Source organism: Ochotona princeps, chromosome 14 (assembly GCF_030435755.1).
Source record: "Ochotona princeps isolate mOchPri1 chromosome 14, mOchPri1.hap1, whole genome shotgun sequence".
In the NCBI taxonomy this organism is placed as follows: domain Eukaryota; kingdom Metazoa; phylum Chordata; class Mammalia; order Lagomorpha; family Ochotonidae; genus Ochotona; species Ochotona princeps.
Genome location: NC_080845.1, coordinates 19,572,120 through 19,584,994, shown reverse-complemented (window position 1 = coordinate 19,584,994; position 12,875 = coordinate 19,572,120). Strand labels below are relative to the sequence as shown.

The 12,875-nt window shown below is 45.3% G+C and overlaps 1 protein-coding gene across 1 annotated transcript in view; it reads left to right on the top strand.

Moving 5' to 3' along the window:
• PALM2AKAP2 (PALM2 and AKAP2 fusion) overlaps positions 1 to 11,378 on the top strand; it is a 303,091-nt gene extending 291,713 nt beyond the window's left edge. Inside the window, 3 exon segments of the mRNA XM_058672156.1 lie at positions 734 to 912; positions 10,489 to 10,525; positions 10,528 to 11,378. Of these exon segments, the coding sequence (XP_058528139.1) occupies positions 734 to 912; positions 10,489 to 10,525; positions 10,528 to 10,736 (425 nt within the window). The 3' untranslated portion in view covers positions 10,737 to 11,378.
• Positions 11,379 to 12,875: the final 1,497 nt, after the last annotated feature.

The window sequence follows — 12,875 nt, the reverse complement described above, 5'->3', positions numbered from 1 at the left end:
CTCCCGAGATCTGGAGTGCACTCCTTCCATTTCTCCCAGAACGTTGTTGTTGGTGGTGGTGGTTGATGGGGGGAAAGAGCGCAGGGGACAGGTCTCAGTCCCACAGGCTTTCAGGACCCTACCAGGTAAGGTTGGTGAGTGAAGCTGGGCAATGCAAGACTGGGGTCACCTGGAAAGGACAGACCTGCCTCTTCTTCAAACGTATTGAGGTGCACCGTCATGCTTGCACATATCAACTTTCAGCCACCTTGACTAGAGGCCAGAACAGGGGAGGAAACCAATAAGGAATGGGAACTGTGGCTGGCACCTGCACACTTTACACAACCTTCCCTTTGCGGGGCCTCAGGTGTCCTCACCTCGGAGTGCTGAAGGTCCAGGACTCCAGGCACCACCAGCTCTGGTAACTCATGTTTCTTCATAGAGCACTCAGCTAGAGCCCATGTCTGTCTGTCTGTCTGTCTGTCTGACGAATGTTTGCCAAGTACCTGACAGGCCTTTTTGATCCAACTAACGTTTTAGACCTGGAGTCCTTGCGATCTTTTTTGGGTTTGTGTGTGATCTCCAAGTGTATTGCTCTCTGCAATAAAATGGCCTACACTTTACCCTCCCTCAGGTAACATGCTCTGTCAGAGGTTGCTATGCTTTTTGTTTTGTTTTTGCCACTCTGTCTTCTTTCTGAAAGCAGTAATGAGCAGAAGAGCTTAGAAGGGGTGTTCTCTTCGTATTGTTTCAGGGAAAATAGAGAAAGTCAGACCTCCTCCATCCCCCACAACCGAAGGCCCCAGCCTGCAGCCTGACTTAGCCCCTGAAGAGGCTGCCGGAAGCCAGCGGCCCAAGAATCTGATGCAGACCCTCATGGAAGACTATGAGACACACAAATCTAAAAGGCGCGAGAGAATGGATGATAGTAGTGTAAGTTTTTCCTACTTTCCTCTTTCGCTTCTCCGAGAGCATCCGTGTGTCAGTGTGTGGCGTGTGGTTTCCTGGCTCAGGCACCCTTGTGCACGCGGTCTGCTGGCCGGCTTCGCGGTTCCCAAACCAATGTTCAAATGTCTGGTTATCATGCCTAGAGTTGGGTTTGAGTCTTTCCCTCATTTCCCAAAAATGTTGATGATGCAAGGGACCAGCTGCCAAGTGTCGCTGGCACCCACCAGCAAGGCTGGGGCTTGTGATGATCAGCGTATATGATGTGCCAAGACAACGTGGGGAAGAACATCTCACACGCTGCAGTCACGCTGCGTGCCAGGGAGCTGATTTCTGCCACAGCTTTGCCTTCTCCATAGAGATTTCATTTCTTGAGGGAGCCACAAAAATGTTGCACCTTCTAAGCCTCTAGGAGTCAAGCCCACAGCGAGTACCCGGCGTTCAAGAGCGTGGCTGTGTTTGGAGGTGATACCAAGAACGGTGTGCTTAGCTTGGCAGGAAGGAGCCCTTCCAAATGAGACTTTAAAAACCACTGGTCGACCCTGCACCCCTCAGTAATCCAGAACCTAACACATGCTGCTCTTGTTGGCTCTGGTGGAAGGCCTCTGCCCTGTGGCCTCTTTCTCCTGGAAGAGACGTGGTCCACGAGAGCTCAGGCTCAGCCTCAGGTTTTTATGCTAACCTCCTGGGAGCCTTCTGGTATCGGTTACTTCACGTCAATTAAGGTGATCGCCTCTTCTGTCCCAGTTACATTAACTCTGGTTGATGGATGATGCCATCTACTTGTTTTATTCTGCCGGGCATAATTATTACCGCCAACCCCTTTCACGTTTAAGTGTCCCAGTTTGGATGATAAATGATTCGATCCCCCTAAACTTGAATATTAACAACATTCCCAGTAGGAATTCCATGGAACATTGCTGCCTTTCCTGGGGCTTGAGCCAGACACTGAAAGTTGCTTTCAAAGCGTGTAGTGTGGTAAAGAAAGAAGAACAAACACACAGAACACACAGCACATAGCATGCCCCTAAGCTGTACAGAGCACTTGCTGGATTGTCCTGTGAAGCTGAACAGTTTCTGTCTGCCCTGTCCTATACTTGGCTGCAGTGGCTGCTAGGGACATTTCCAATGTGGAGGAGTCTGCAGCTCCTTTGCTGAGCCTACGGGACTGTTCCTGTCCCTGGAGGCCCTTGCGCTAGCCCTCCTTGCAGCCCCAGTTGAGGTATGCATTTCACTATCGGGTACTTTATGGTAGCCCGTGACTATTTTGAAGGCTCATGCTGAGCGTCTTGGCTCTCTCCTCCTGGGGGTTCCACATCGTTCAGCAGCAGTGTGGGTGGACACAGCCAGCTGCTTCCCTCCCATTCTGGTTTAGATGGGAATGAGCAAGAACTACTCAGTAGTGACTATGTATCTGTGTGTCTCCTGTGTGTGGCTTTTGTGTTGGTGTGCCAAATCCAGAGGAACATGCTCCATGGAAAAGGCTAGAGCCAGCCGTCTCATGATTGATGGGCAAAGGGCTGGAAGCTTCCACTCCTTCCTTAGTGTGCGTTCGGACACCGGAGCAGCTGCCTGCTGGGTGAATGCCAGCCTGGTTGAGTTTCCCCTTTGGATTCAGGGAACTGCTTGGAGTAAACATTGTAAATGCTGTTTGCCTTTGGTTATACAGTCTGGGGAGCAGCCTCTTGTCTCTGATTTTTTTTCCCTGGATGAAATATTTTGGAGCAAGAAGCGCGCTAACTAATAAGGCTGTTTTTATCACTGGTTTTTGGACTTAAGGCGAAGTATTTTGCATTATTGACGAACACTGCAATAAAACAAAGCCTGTCAATGTTGAAAGTTTTTAGGAACAGGACTAAAAGTATATCCAAAATCTATCTTGTTGTAGAGCCCTAAGTCTTAACAAAAAACAAAAACAACCCAAAACAAAGAACCAACTCCGGTTGTTTCTAAGGCAGATACGCCAGGCTGATCACCAGCCAGACTTAATCTCAGAGCCATCTGCTAACTCATCTACCAGCCCTTCTAGTTCAGGGGGATCTTTTTCAGTTGATGGGTGTCAATCACTGTAGAAATGAGCAAATCTTCATTTTTTTCCCAAACCAGTATATGGCCCGCTCTTCATTTCTCTGTCATCTCTGGTACCAGGCAGAGGGAGAGCTTGGTGATTACTTTTTGTAACATACTTCCCTGTTCCTAGAAGGTAAAGGCAGTTCCATCAAAGATAAGACAGTTCTGTTTTCCTGCCTCTGTTCTCTTACAGGGGTATGGCAAAACGCTCCTAGAAAATGGATTTCTAAGATTATTTTGATCAAGAATTGTTTTTGATACCCACGTATGGTTTTTCTGTGATATGGACTTTTCATGGGTTTTGTGGGGCTCCCCCTGTATGCTAACCTTAGTTTTCTGCCCTCTAAGTATCCACCCCCAGTGTCAGACAGAAGCAGCACGCTGGCTACCCACTTGCTCCATGTTCCTTCCAGTAAGTGACTTGGCAGCGTCTGTGTCACTTCGGGAGATTGCAAAGAATGCCTGTGGGCCAGAGCTCCTGCACGCGTTTGCCCATAGAAAGAATCGTGTCTGTTGTGAATTCAAGGAAGTGAGTTCTGATCCATTACGCTTTCTCAGGAGAAGGCATACTTGTAAGGATGAAAATGGCTGATGATTGCCACGCATCTTTGGAGTGCTACATGAGGCCCAAGAATACTCATGTGCGAGAAGGGCAGAAGAAACATGAAAAGCCCAGTGAAGGCCCCTACCAAAGCCCCCCGTGCAGTGGTGGTGTCTAGAGACCCAGCCACAGCTCAGGGTCCAGGCACCAGGAAGCACTTTGTAGAAGACTTGATTCTTCAGCCCATTAGGAGTTGTATTGACTGTGTTGAGGTAAATAATGTTTTTCTGGCCAGTTTCCCCTACGTGACTTCAGCCTCACAAGGCAAAGACAGTGGGGTTCAATGCCACTCTTGAACATGTTGGTGGATTTGCCCTCCCTTTTTCAACTGAATAGGTGCTGGCCCGAGGCCACCTCACAGCCTCCTGGTGCTCAGCCTCACCTTCTTCTAGCATAGATCTACCGTTATTCCACCCATTGCTTTTAGATCCTACCCAGAGCTGCATGACTGCAGGATCTTGCATGCACCCATGCAAGAGAAAGCCTCTTAAATTCTCCTGGGCTTTGTCAAAAGTGGAGTCCGGGGGTTGCTGCTTTTCTCCAAGAGCTCCTGTCATAGAGCTCCCTCCAAACTGGGGCACACACTGAAGGTCATGACCGTGATCTCACCAGGGCAGGGACCAGGATTAACCATGCCCTGTGCTGCCCAGATCTCTCTAAGATTCTCTCTGACACCCTAACTAGGGAAGATACTAAAAAAATTCCAGACTCTCCAGCCCCTAGCCACTAACTAATGCAGTCGTGACAGGACTATACATGAGAAGCAGTTGATGATTACAGATGCATGTGACTATATTCCACCAAACACTGGTTCCAGTGCCTGGAGCCACCAAGTACCTCATATCTGCTAACCAGAATTTGCTCAAGGTTATCATGGTCCCATAGAGGGCTGCCCCAGCTGGGGGTTGCTTTCTCGTTTCAAGTAGTAGGGCCATGTGGGTTTTTTGTTTGTGTGTGTGTTTCCCTGTGCTTTTAATGCAAAACACTTTGGATCTCCTGTGAAAAGTAAAGGCTCATTTTAAGTCCTCAGTGCTCATACTAACCTGAAATTATGACCAAGAAAGCATTAGCATACTCCAGGTTCCCAAGGTCGCGATGAGGGAAGCTCTATTTACAATCTCCTTAGATCTGTGACAGTGGGCCTGCCCTCTACAAGCCTTGCATTCACACTAACTCTGGTCTATGCTTAAGATTTTTGCTTGAGACTGTGAGACAGCTCTGAGGTTCAGAGAAGTGTTCAAGAAGAGAAAAGGCCATTTGGCTGTTAAGTCTAGCAAAGCCAAAATGAACCTGAGGGATGTCACCGATAAGCAAGCAGCGGATTGCATAGCAGGGAGAAAAGAATCTTGTTGATTCAAAGTGTAGAAAATGAAAACTACACTTAGAATTAAGAAAGCATGTCTTCCCTGATATTTCTGTTCATGAATAGTAGGGTTTCTATTTGCTGCAGAAGATGCAGGCTTTCAATAAGCCACAGTCAGCTGAAGCAGATCTTGGTGTGGGTGTGCAATGGTCTGATGTCGCCTCTCTTCCCACCAGCCCCAGGCCTGGTGCCAGGTCCCGGCTGGGGGATGTTCTGTGAGTGTCTCTGCTGTGTACTAACCCTGGTCTCTCCCCTCTTTGCCAGTACACCTCTAAGTTACTGTCTTGCAAGGTCACTTCCGAGGTACTTTTCAACTTGTTTGTCTTGGTCTTCCTGCATGTTTGATTAAACGCATGCTGGTGTGGTTTGCCATTTCCTGTTGGGTTAAATGAGAATGGCAAGAAGAGTGGCTTGTCTGTGTCCTTCCTTCTGCCTTTTTTTCAATCGGGGACTACTTCAAATGTTAGTGTCCACGCTCCTGCAGTGAGAAACACTGCTGTGTCATGTTGTGCTGTGGGGTAGGCTGGTTCACATCCATTGATCTGAAAGACCTTTGGACTAGGGACCCAGCTCACGGGCTGGTGACAGCTGCTAAAGTTTCTTTAACTGTTGATAGCAGACGGAGCTGTGACTCTGATCACTTGGCCTTTTGTTACACAAACCTAAATCAGCTATGCCCATGAATCTAGGAGGTAGGCCTAACTGTGAGCATTCCTGACCCCACTCCCTCTAGTCTGGAAACCTGCATTTTCATTTTGAAAGTTCCTGTAAGCATTGATCTCCCCAAAAGTTCCCTTCTTTCTCCCAGTTTCCTTTTCACAAATACAAATGCTGTGAGAAAGCACAGCATTTTTCTTTTAAAAAAAATCCTTTTTTGTGTGTTTTTTCCGTGATTTGTTATTTTTGCTGTGGAAAAGCATACTATATTCCTATTTTTATCAGTATAATATTTTGCCTTTAAGATAATTATTTCAAATAAGCACAGTTGTAGAGAGAATCATTTTCTTCACTCAGGAGTTTAATGATTGTCTACTATGTGTCAGTTGCTATTCTAGATTCGAAAAACACAAATCAACAAAACAAGATACCTGAGATCACAGAACTGGCATTTTTTTAAAAAGACTTATTTATTTTTATTACAAAGTCAGATATACAGAGAGGAGAGACAGAGAGGAAGATCTTCCATCCCATGATTCACTCCCCAAGTGAGCGCAACGGCCGGTGCTGTGCCGATCCGGAGCCAAGAACCAGGAACCTCTTCCGGGTCTCCCACGCGGGTGCAGGATCCCAAGGCTTTGGGCCATCCTCGACTGCTTTCCCAGGCCACAAGCAGGGAGCTGGATGGGAAGTGGAGCTTCCGGGATTAGAACCAGCACCCATATGGGATCCCGGGGCGCATTCAAGGCGAGGACTTTTAGCCACTAGGCTGCCGTGCCAGGCCCCAGAACTGGCATTTTAAAAATTTCTAATAATAGAACATAAGATGATAAAACCTGCTTATCCAGCTTTGTCTTTTCTTATTATTTAAAAATATTTGTTGACAGTTTTAAAAAGAAGCTGGTACGGCAATAACAATCCAACCCCCCTTGTGAACTCCCTGGGTTCCCATCTCTGTGGCTGTCGCACACTGGTTTGCTCTTAAGAGTTCTCTATTCTTGACCTTGGCGTTCCTTTCCATGCATGCGTTTATACTACGTATGTAATATATACATAGGTAGCATCTCATTTCTGCATGTTTTTGAAACGCTCTGTGAACGGTCACTCATGTTGTAGTTATTCACCGTGCCTCACTTTATTGCATTTGTTCTGTTTTCATGTGTGGCTCTAGTTCTTCAGAACTGCGTAGCGTTCCTGTTGAATAAATAGAGCACTATTTATTCAATCTCCTACTGATGAAAATGTAGGTGGTTTCTAGTCTTGTCTTTTTCATCTCACAAAACAAGCACTTCCGTGAATGTTGTTATCCATGTTTCTTTGAGGATCTGTGGAAGGATTTCTCCACCCAGGGTGCCGGATATGGAGGTTAAACATTGTTCCTTTCATTAGATGTTGCAAATTATGGCTTTACTGGTTACACCAACCTACAACACAATGTATTAGGAATTGCACTATTTACCAAAATAATTATGTTAATTTATACATCTGAGCTGTTTTATCAACCTTTTTTGGTGAGGTATAAAAATGGATATTGAGAATATCACTCCTTAGGCTTTCCTCATTGTTAGATTATGTTTGTCATCTGTGAGAGCAATAGCTTGAGGGTTCTCTCCAAGCCCGTATCACCTTTGGAGTCAGTATAGTTTAGAATAATAAGAGAAAGTTGGATATATCCAAGGAAGATAGAATTCAGACTGATCTATGTCCAACCGGAGAGAAGAGAGGAAGATAAAATATAAGTATCAATATAAAAAAGGTAACTGATTCACATCTGTTTTTTGTTTCACTTCCCTAAAGGTAAAATGGCTTGTTTTGATCACTGTAGAACATTAAAACAATTTGCTTGAATACCTAAGCATTAATGGGGAAAAAAATAGTATGAAGTTTCCCAAGAGATTTGATATGCTCCCCCACTAGACCTGAATTGAATTGAATTTGTGAGAACCATAAAGCCTTACATCGGGTCTTGTCATTTTTATGCTCCTCTGATTTAATTTCTTTGGGGAGTGTTTGTGGTTGCCCTCTGATGTGTCTCCCTGTAGACACTGAGCAGAGGTATAGCTTGGTGACCAACAACATCCACTCTGCACCCAAACGCTAGGTTCAGACCTTGGCTCTTCCTCCTGCTGTTGGGTAACAGTAGACAAGTACTTGGCCAAGCTGTGGTGTGGTGTTTTTCATACAGCAGAGGAACCTGCTTAGTTTGCATCTCATCGAGTAACGCCGGCACTAGAACAGTGAATAGTTCAGGAATGGGCATTTGGCCTAACAGTCAGGAGGCCGCATCCCTCATGGCAGTGCCCAAGTCCACTTCCTACTCCAGCTTCCCCCCCAGTGCAGACCCTGGAGGATAACAGGGATGGCTCAGGTAAAAGGGACTGTTTCATCCCAGCCCCGCATGAAGCACTGTGACTGACATTTGGTAGGCACCTGGGCAGTACTTGAAAGGTGGATAGATAGGTGGGTTGTCACGTGAATTCCTGAAGAACCAAACAGGTAAAGTTGCCAAAGTTGACTGAGAATTAAAAACAGGGCTTCGATGAAGAAACAGCATTCCAAAAGGACCATTATTTCCACAACCTGAAGTTTATTTTTAGCTTTCCTGTTAACCTGTCAGTTGATAATCTGAACGGTGAATAGATAACCACTTAGCCTGTACAGTTTCTTATAAAAACTTACCTGGAGAAGTTGTTACTGTTCTTGGTGTAGTGGTTAGGTTATCCATATCCCATGCTGGAACACCTGGGTGCAAGTCCTAGTGCTGGCTCCTGTCCGCATCCTTCTGCCAGTGAAGACCCCGGGAGGCAGTAAGATGCTGTGATGCCTCCAGTACCTGGTTTCTTGCCACTGACTTGGGAGATCTGGAATGTAGAAGGCCAGCAATTGCAGGATTTGGGGAAGGAGCCAGCAGAGGAGAGCTATATCTCTCTTCATTTATCTCTTTTTTTTTCCTTTCAAATAAATGAATCAATAAACTTTCTAAATGCCTTGTATATGTGTGCCACTTTTAGCTTCAAAATCCCTTTCACGTGATGATAGAAATAATTACTGTGAGGGCCTTGCTGTGCGCTTGGAATCTGCTGAGTTCTTTCCCTGTGTCACCTCGGTGACCCCTCAGGCCAGCTCTATGCTGGGATTTTGTTCTGCTTTACATGGGGACCCCGAAGCACAGGGTAACTGACTTTCCCAAGGTCACACAGTCACCAGGATTTACACCTCAATGTATTTGGGCTTAAGAATTCATTCTGCTTCTGATGAAAAAGAAAAAAATCTGTTTGGTAGAGCAGGCATGGTCCCATCTTATTGGTAATAACATGTGTGATACAAGCTAAACAGTGAGGAGCCAAGCTGGAAAGAGGGTTCCAGTCTCCCAAGTCCCGACCAGCATTGTCTCTCAACACCTTCCTACTGCAGACTGGCCAGAAAAACTCTGAGTATATCCAGATTTGAAAGTATTCTTTCCTTCGACTAATGTGCTGTTTCTAAATGTTAAGTCAACCACATGGCATGCTTGGAAGAGACTTTAAGATATGGCTTATGTGCTTTACGGTTCACATAGCAAACATGACTGAACACATCCTGCATGGCAGGCCCATTCCTGCTGGGAGGCAAGGGCCAGCCTTCGGCAGAAAGCGCCTCTCACGTCGGGACAGTCCATTTGTTTGGCAGCGGTGCGGAGAAGCAGGAGGAGTTGGATCCCATACCCAGACCCTACATATGCCCTTGCGGGGTGCCACTTCCACCCACAGCCTGCATCTCCTTGATTCTCTGGTGTTGCCAATGTCACTGTCCTCTGTCTGATTGCTGATACGTAGAGTAAGTCCATCACAGCTCAGACAATAAACCAGTGTTGGCACTTTTAGACCTTTCTTCCATCAGAAACTCCACATCCTAAGCCGATGCAGAGTTTTTGGCTGGCGTGCATGGTCTTGCTCTTACGGCAGTGTCACGGTGTGGAACCATTTCTCCAGCGTCAGCCACCTACCTGTATGTCGTTCATCCAGACCTCATCTTGATCAGACTAAAGCTGGAACAGAAAACCTGAAGTCTGCCAGGAGCCCACAGATGATTTAGTGGGGGAGACGGGGAGGCCCCACTCGATGGTGGTGGTTCTGCTTGTCACCTCAGTTGTTGGTACCCACAGCCCTGAAATTGCATGAAATGCTGAGATTGTTCTTCATTGACCTGAAAGGCTGTTTTTCTCACTTTGTGACAATGTATCCCAAGTCAACTTTGGGGACACTGGTATGATCGTAACTTAGGTTGATCCGCAAAGTTTGATAGGATGGATCCATGCTGATCCAGTAATTTGGCATGGCTCTCTGTTTATGAAGGGATGAAGACAGTAAGTCTTAACGTGTTGTTCAATCTAATGGTCCTTAGCCATATGGGGCTAATAAGACAGTTAAAATCAGCTAAAATCCAGCATCTAGCTTCTTAGCCAAACTAACTGTTTCTAGAGCCCCATAACCCCTTGTGGCTAGTGACTATTAAATTAGACAACGCAGAAGAAAATGTTCCATCATTGGGTGAAGATCTGTTGGAAAGATCGGTGCATGTAAAAATGCACTTTCTCGAAGTGCTTGGTGTAGAGCACAGCATAGTCTGTTGGAATTTGTAGAACATTCTGTAAAGTCCAATCTCTGTGTTGAAGACTTTGGCTTACAGAAACAAATGGATTTTGGTTATGAGGTGAACGCATACCTAGAATCTCCCCTCTTCTTCTCCAATGTCTCCTGCTGCTCAACCATTGCTTGTGTTCCGCTTTGGATCAGATGCTATTGAGAGGGAGAGGAGGGAAGAAGCAGACGCTGGGCTGTGTACGTACTTCACATCATGGGCTCCACCTAAGTTTGCTTTCCTCTCTCTTCAGGTCCTTGAGGCCACAAGGGTTAACCGAAGAAAGAGTGCGCTGGCGTTGCGCTGGGAAGCCGGCATCTATGCCAACCAGGAGGAAGAAGACAACGAGTGAATCTCCAGAGTGCTTCTTTGGTACTTGGGATACCAAGAAACCAAGAAAACAATGAATCAAAGCATTTTAACAGACTATGGATTAAAGTGCACACCAACTCAGCAATCCCATGTAGACCAGAAGCCGCAATACACAATGATGAAAAATAAAGCAAAAAGAAAAGTCCACCCATCACACTCTTGACGCCCAGGAGTGAAAAGAGAAAGGTTATTTTTGTGACTCAAAGAATCTACAGTTGATCCAAAGGGACAAAAACATGACAGACAAATCAAGAGCAGGCCAAACCGAGACTGGCCTTGCTGGGTGATGTGAATGGACAAGGCCCTAGGGGCGCTCAGCAAGGATGGGATCCAGACAGGTGCAGTCTGGGCTGAGCGGCTCTTTCCATGCACTGGCTTCCCACCCGCTTCTGGGAGCGTCAGGGGTGTTGGGTTAACTCCATTTTCTCCAGCAGCCATCTAGTCAAGAGTGTTTCTCTCCATATTTGCCCCAAAGAGGCAATTATTCCATTTTGCCTACATTTAGTTGTTTTTCGTTGGGAATGACTAATGGTTACAATGCATACAATCCATATTTTAAAAGACACTATTTCTTCATCTTGCAAACACAATCTCTTCTACATTAGGAGGTTGAGAAGGGGGGAGAAAGCCAAACCAAATGGATTGTTCTAGCTTTAGAATCTTGTCTGCTTATCATAATGACTGATGTGTAGTTAATGAAAACTCATTTTCACAATTATGTTTCTTCATATGAAAACTATATTTAGTGGACAACGTCTATTTTTACGATGGGATAGGGGATATGTTTAAAATCTACACGTTGAAAAGCTGGGTTCAATAATTAAAAGGGCAAACTCTGCCACAGAGAAGTAGATAAGAAGTAAAAGGGTGTTTATAACTATTTTGTAATATAAAGTGAGCCTTAGAGGTAGCAGGGACAAAGGATTGTTTTGACTCAATCAGAAAGGAAACATGAGAAAAGGCACAGGGGGAGAGAAGAAAGGTAGGGAAGCGAGCAAGTAAGAGATACTATTTTTGCTGAGCAACCAGTGTTTTTCAGGATGATGCGGAGGAAAAAATGTAGAATAGAAACTTTAAGTGCAGGCTTGGAATTGGCTACAAATCCTAAAGCTGTTGTGTGTGTGTGTGTGTGTGTGTGTGTGTGTGTGTGTGTGTGTGTGTACACCTTTGTGTGTTTGTGTAAGGGGTGTATGTTTATGAGTAAGGGTGTGTGCATGTGTGGGTGTATGTGTTTTAAAATTCCAGAATGATCAGGGCCCCTGAGTGTACAGTGGTTTCCTCAAAAGCTACTTACCAGCTTCAGGAGCGGGTGAGAATTTCTTTTTTATGAAAAGGGATGTAAAGGCACCGAGCTGACAGTGTTTGTAACATGAAATTGACCTAACATGGTATTTGCATGAGTTATAATCGCGGAGTTTTGAGCAGTTTTGTAATTTGACATTTAGGAAAGTACTCTATTTATTCTCATGCTTTGTATTCATGCTTAGTATACTATACAAAGATGCCAGCGTACTCTTTTTGTCACTTAAAGCAATATGATGAGGGTATTCAATAACTGAATACCCTAAACTTCTGGATGAAAAAAATTTGAGTTCTGATGGTGAGGAAAAAAAAAAAACTAACCAGCCTTTCTTTTTCTTTAAAATTATTATTTTTAAAGGAGCAATAATTATGTCAGACTTCACTAAGACTCATTTTTGTTTTCATATTGTTATGTCATAAGCCCTAATATGTTATTCTAACAAGTAGAAATTCCACAATTTGTATGTAGATGTTATGCACGTTATCTTTGCTTCTTTTATTAGGACTAGTGCCGACTTATGAGGGGAAGTTTATTCACAGACAAATGTTGGGCACAGAGTGAAAATGGAACTATCCAGTAACTTGCAAGGAACTTTTAGAACTGCCAAGGAAAGATGCAGTTTGAAGCCACATTCTGCAGATGGGAGCCAAAATAGCACATGCTCTGTTGGCATCATCTGTGTGTGGTGCGTTCTGAGTAGTCAGCAAATGTGCTGGCCACTAGGGGGCACCAAACAGTTAAGACTGGCCTGGGAGATTGGAAAATTAGGTCCACATTGGATTAGAGGTCCTTGCGGATGGTAGGGGCGTCCCCAGAAAGGGGGACCGTCTATGCCAGAAGATCTCCAGCCAGATGTTCCCCAGGTGCTTAGGCCAAGGACCCAGTAATAAGGGAATGCTCCCAAGGCAGATACATGGCTAACAGAGGCAACGGGGCGGTGGGTGTAGCGACGTTTAGGATGGCTG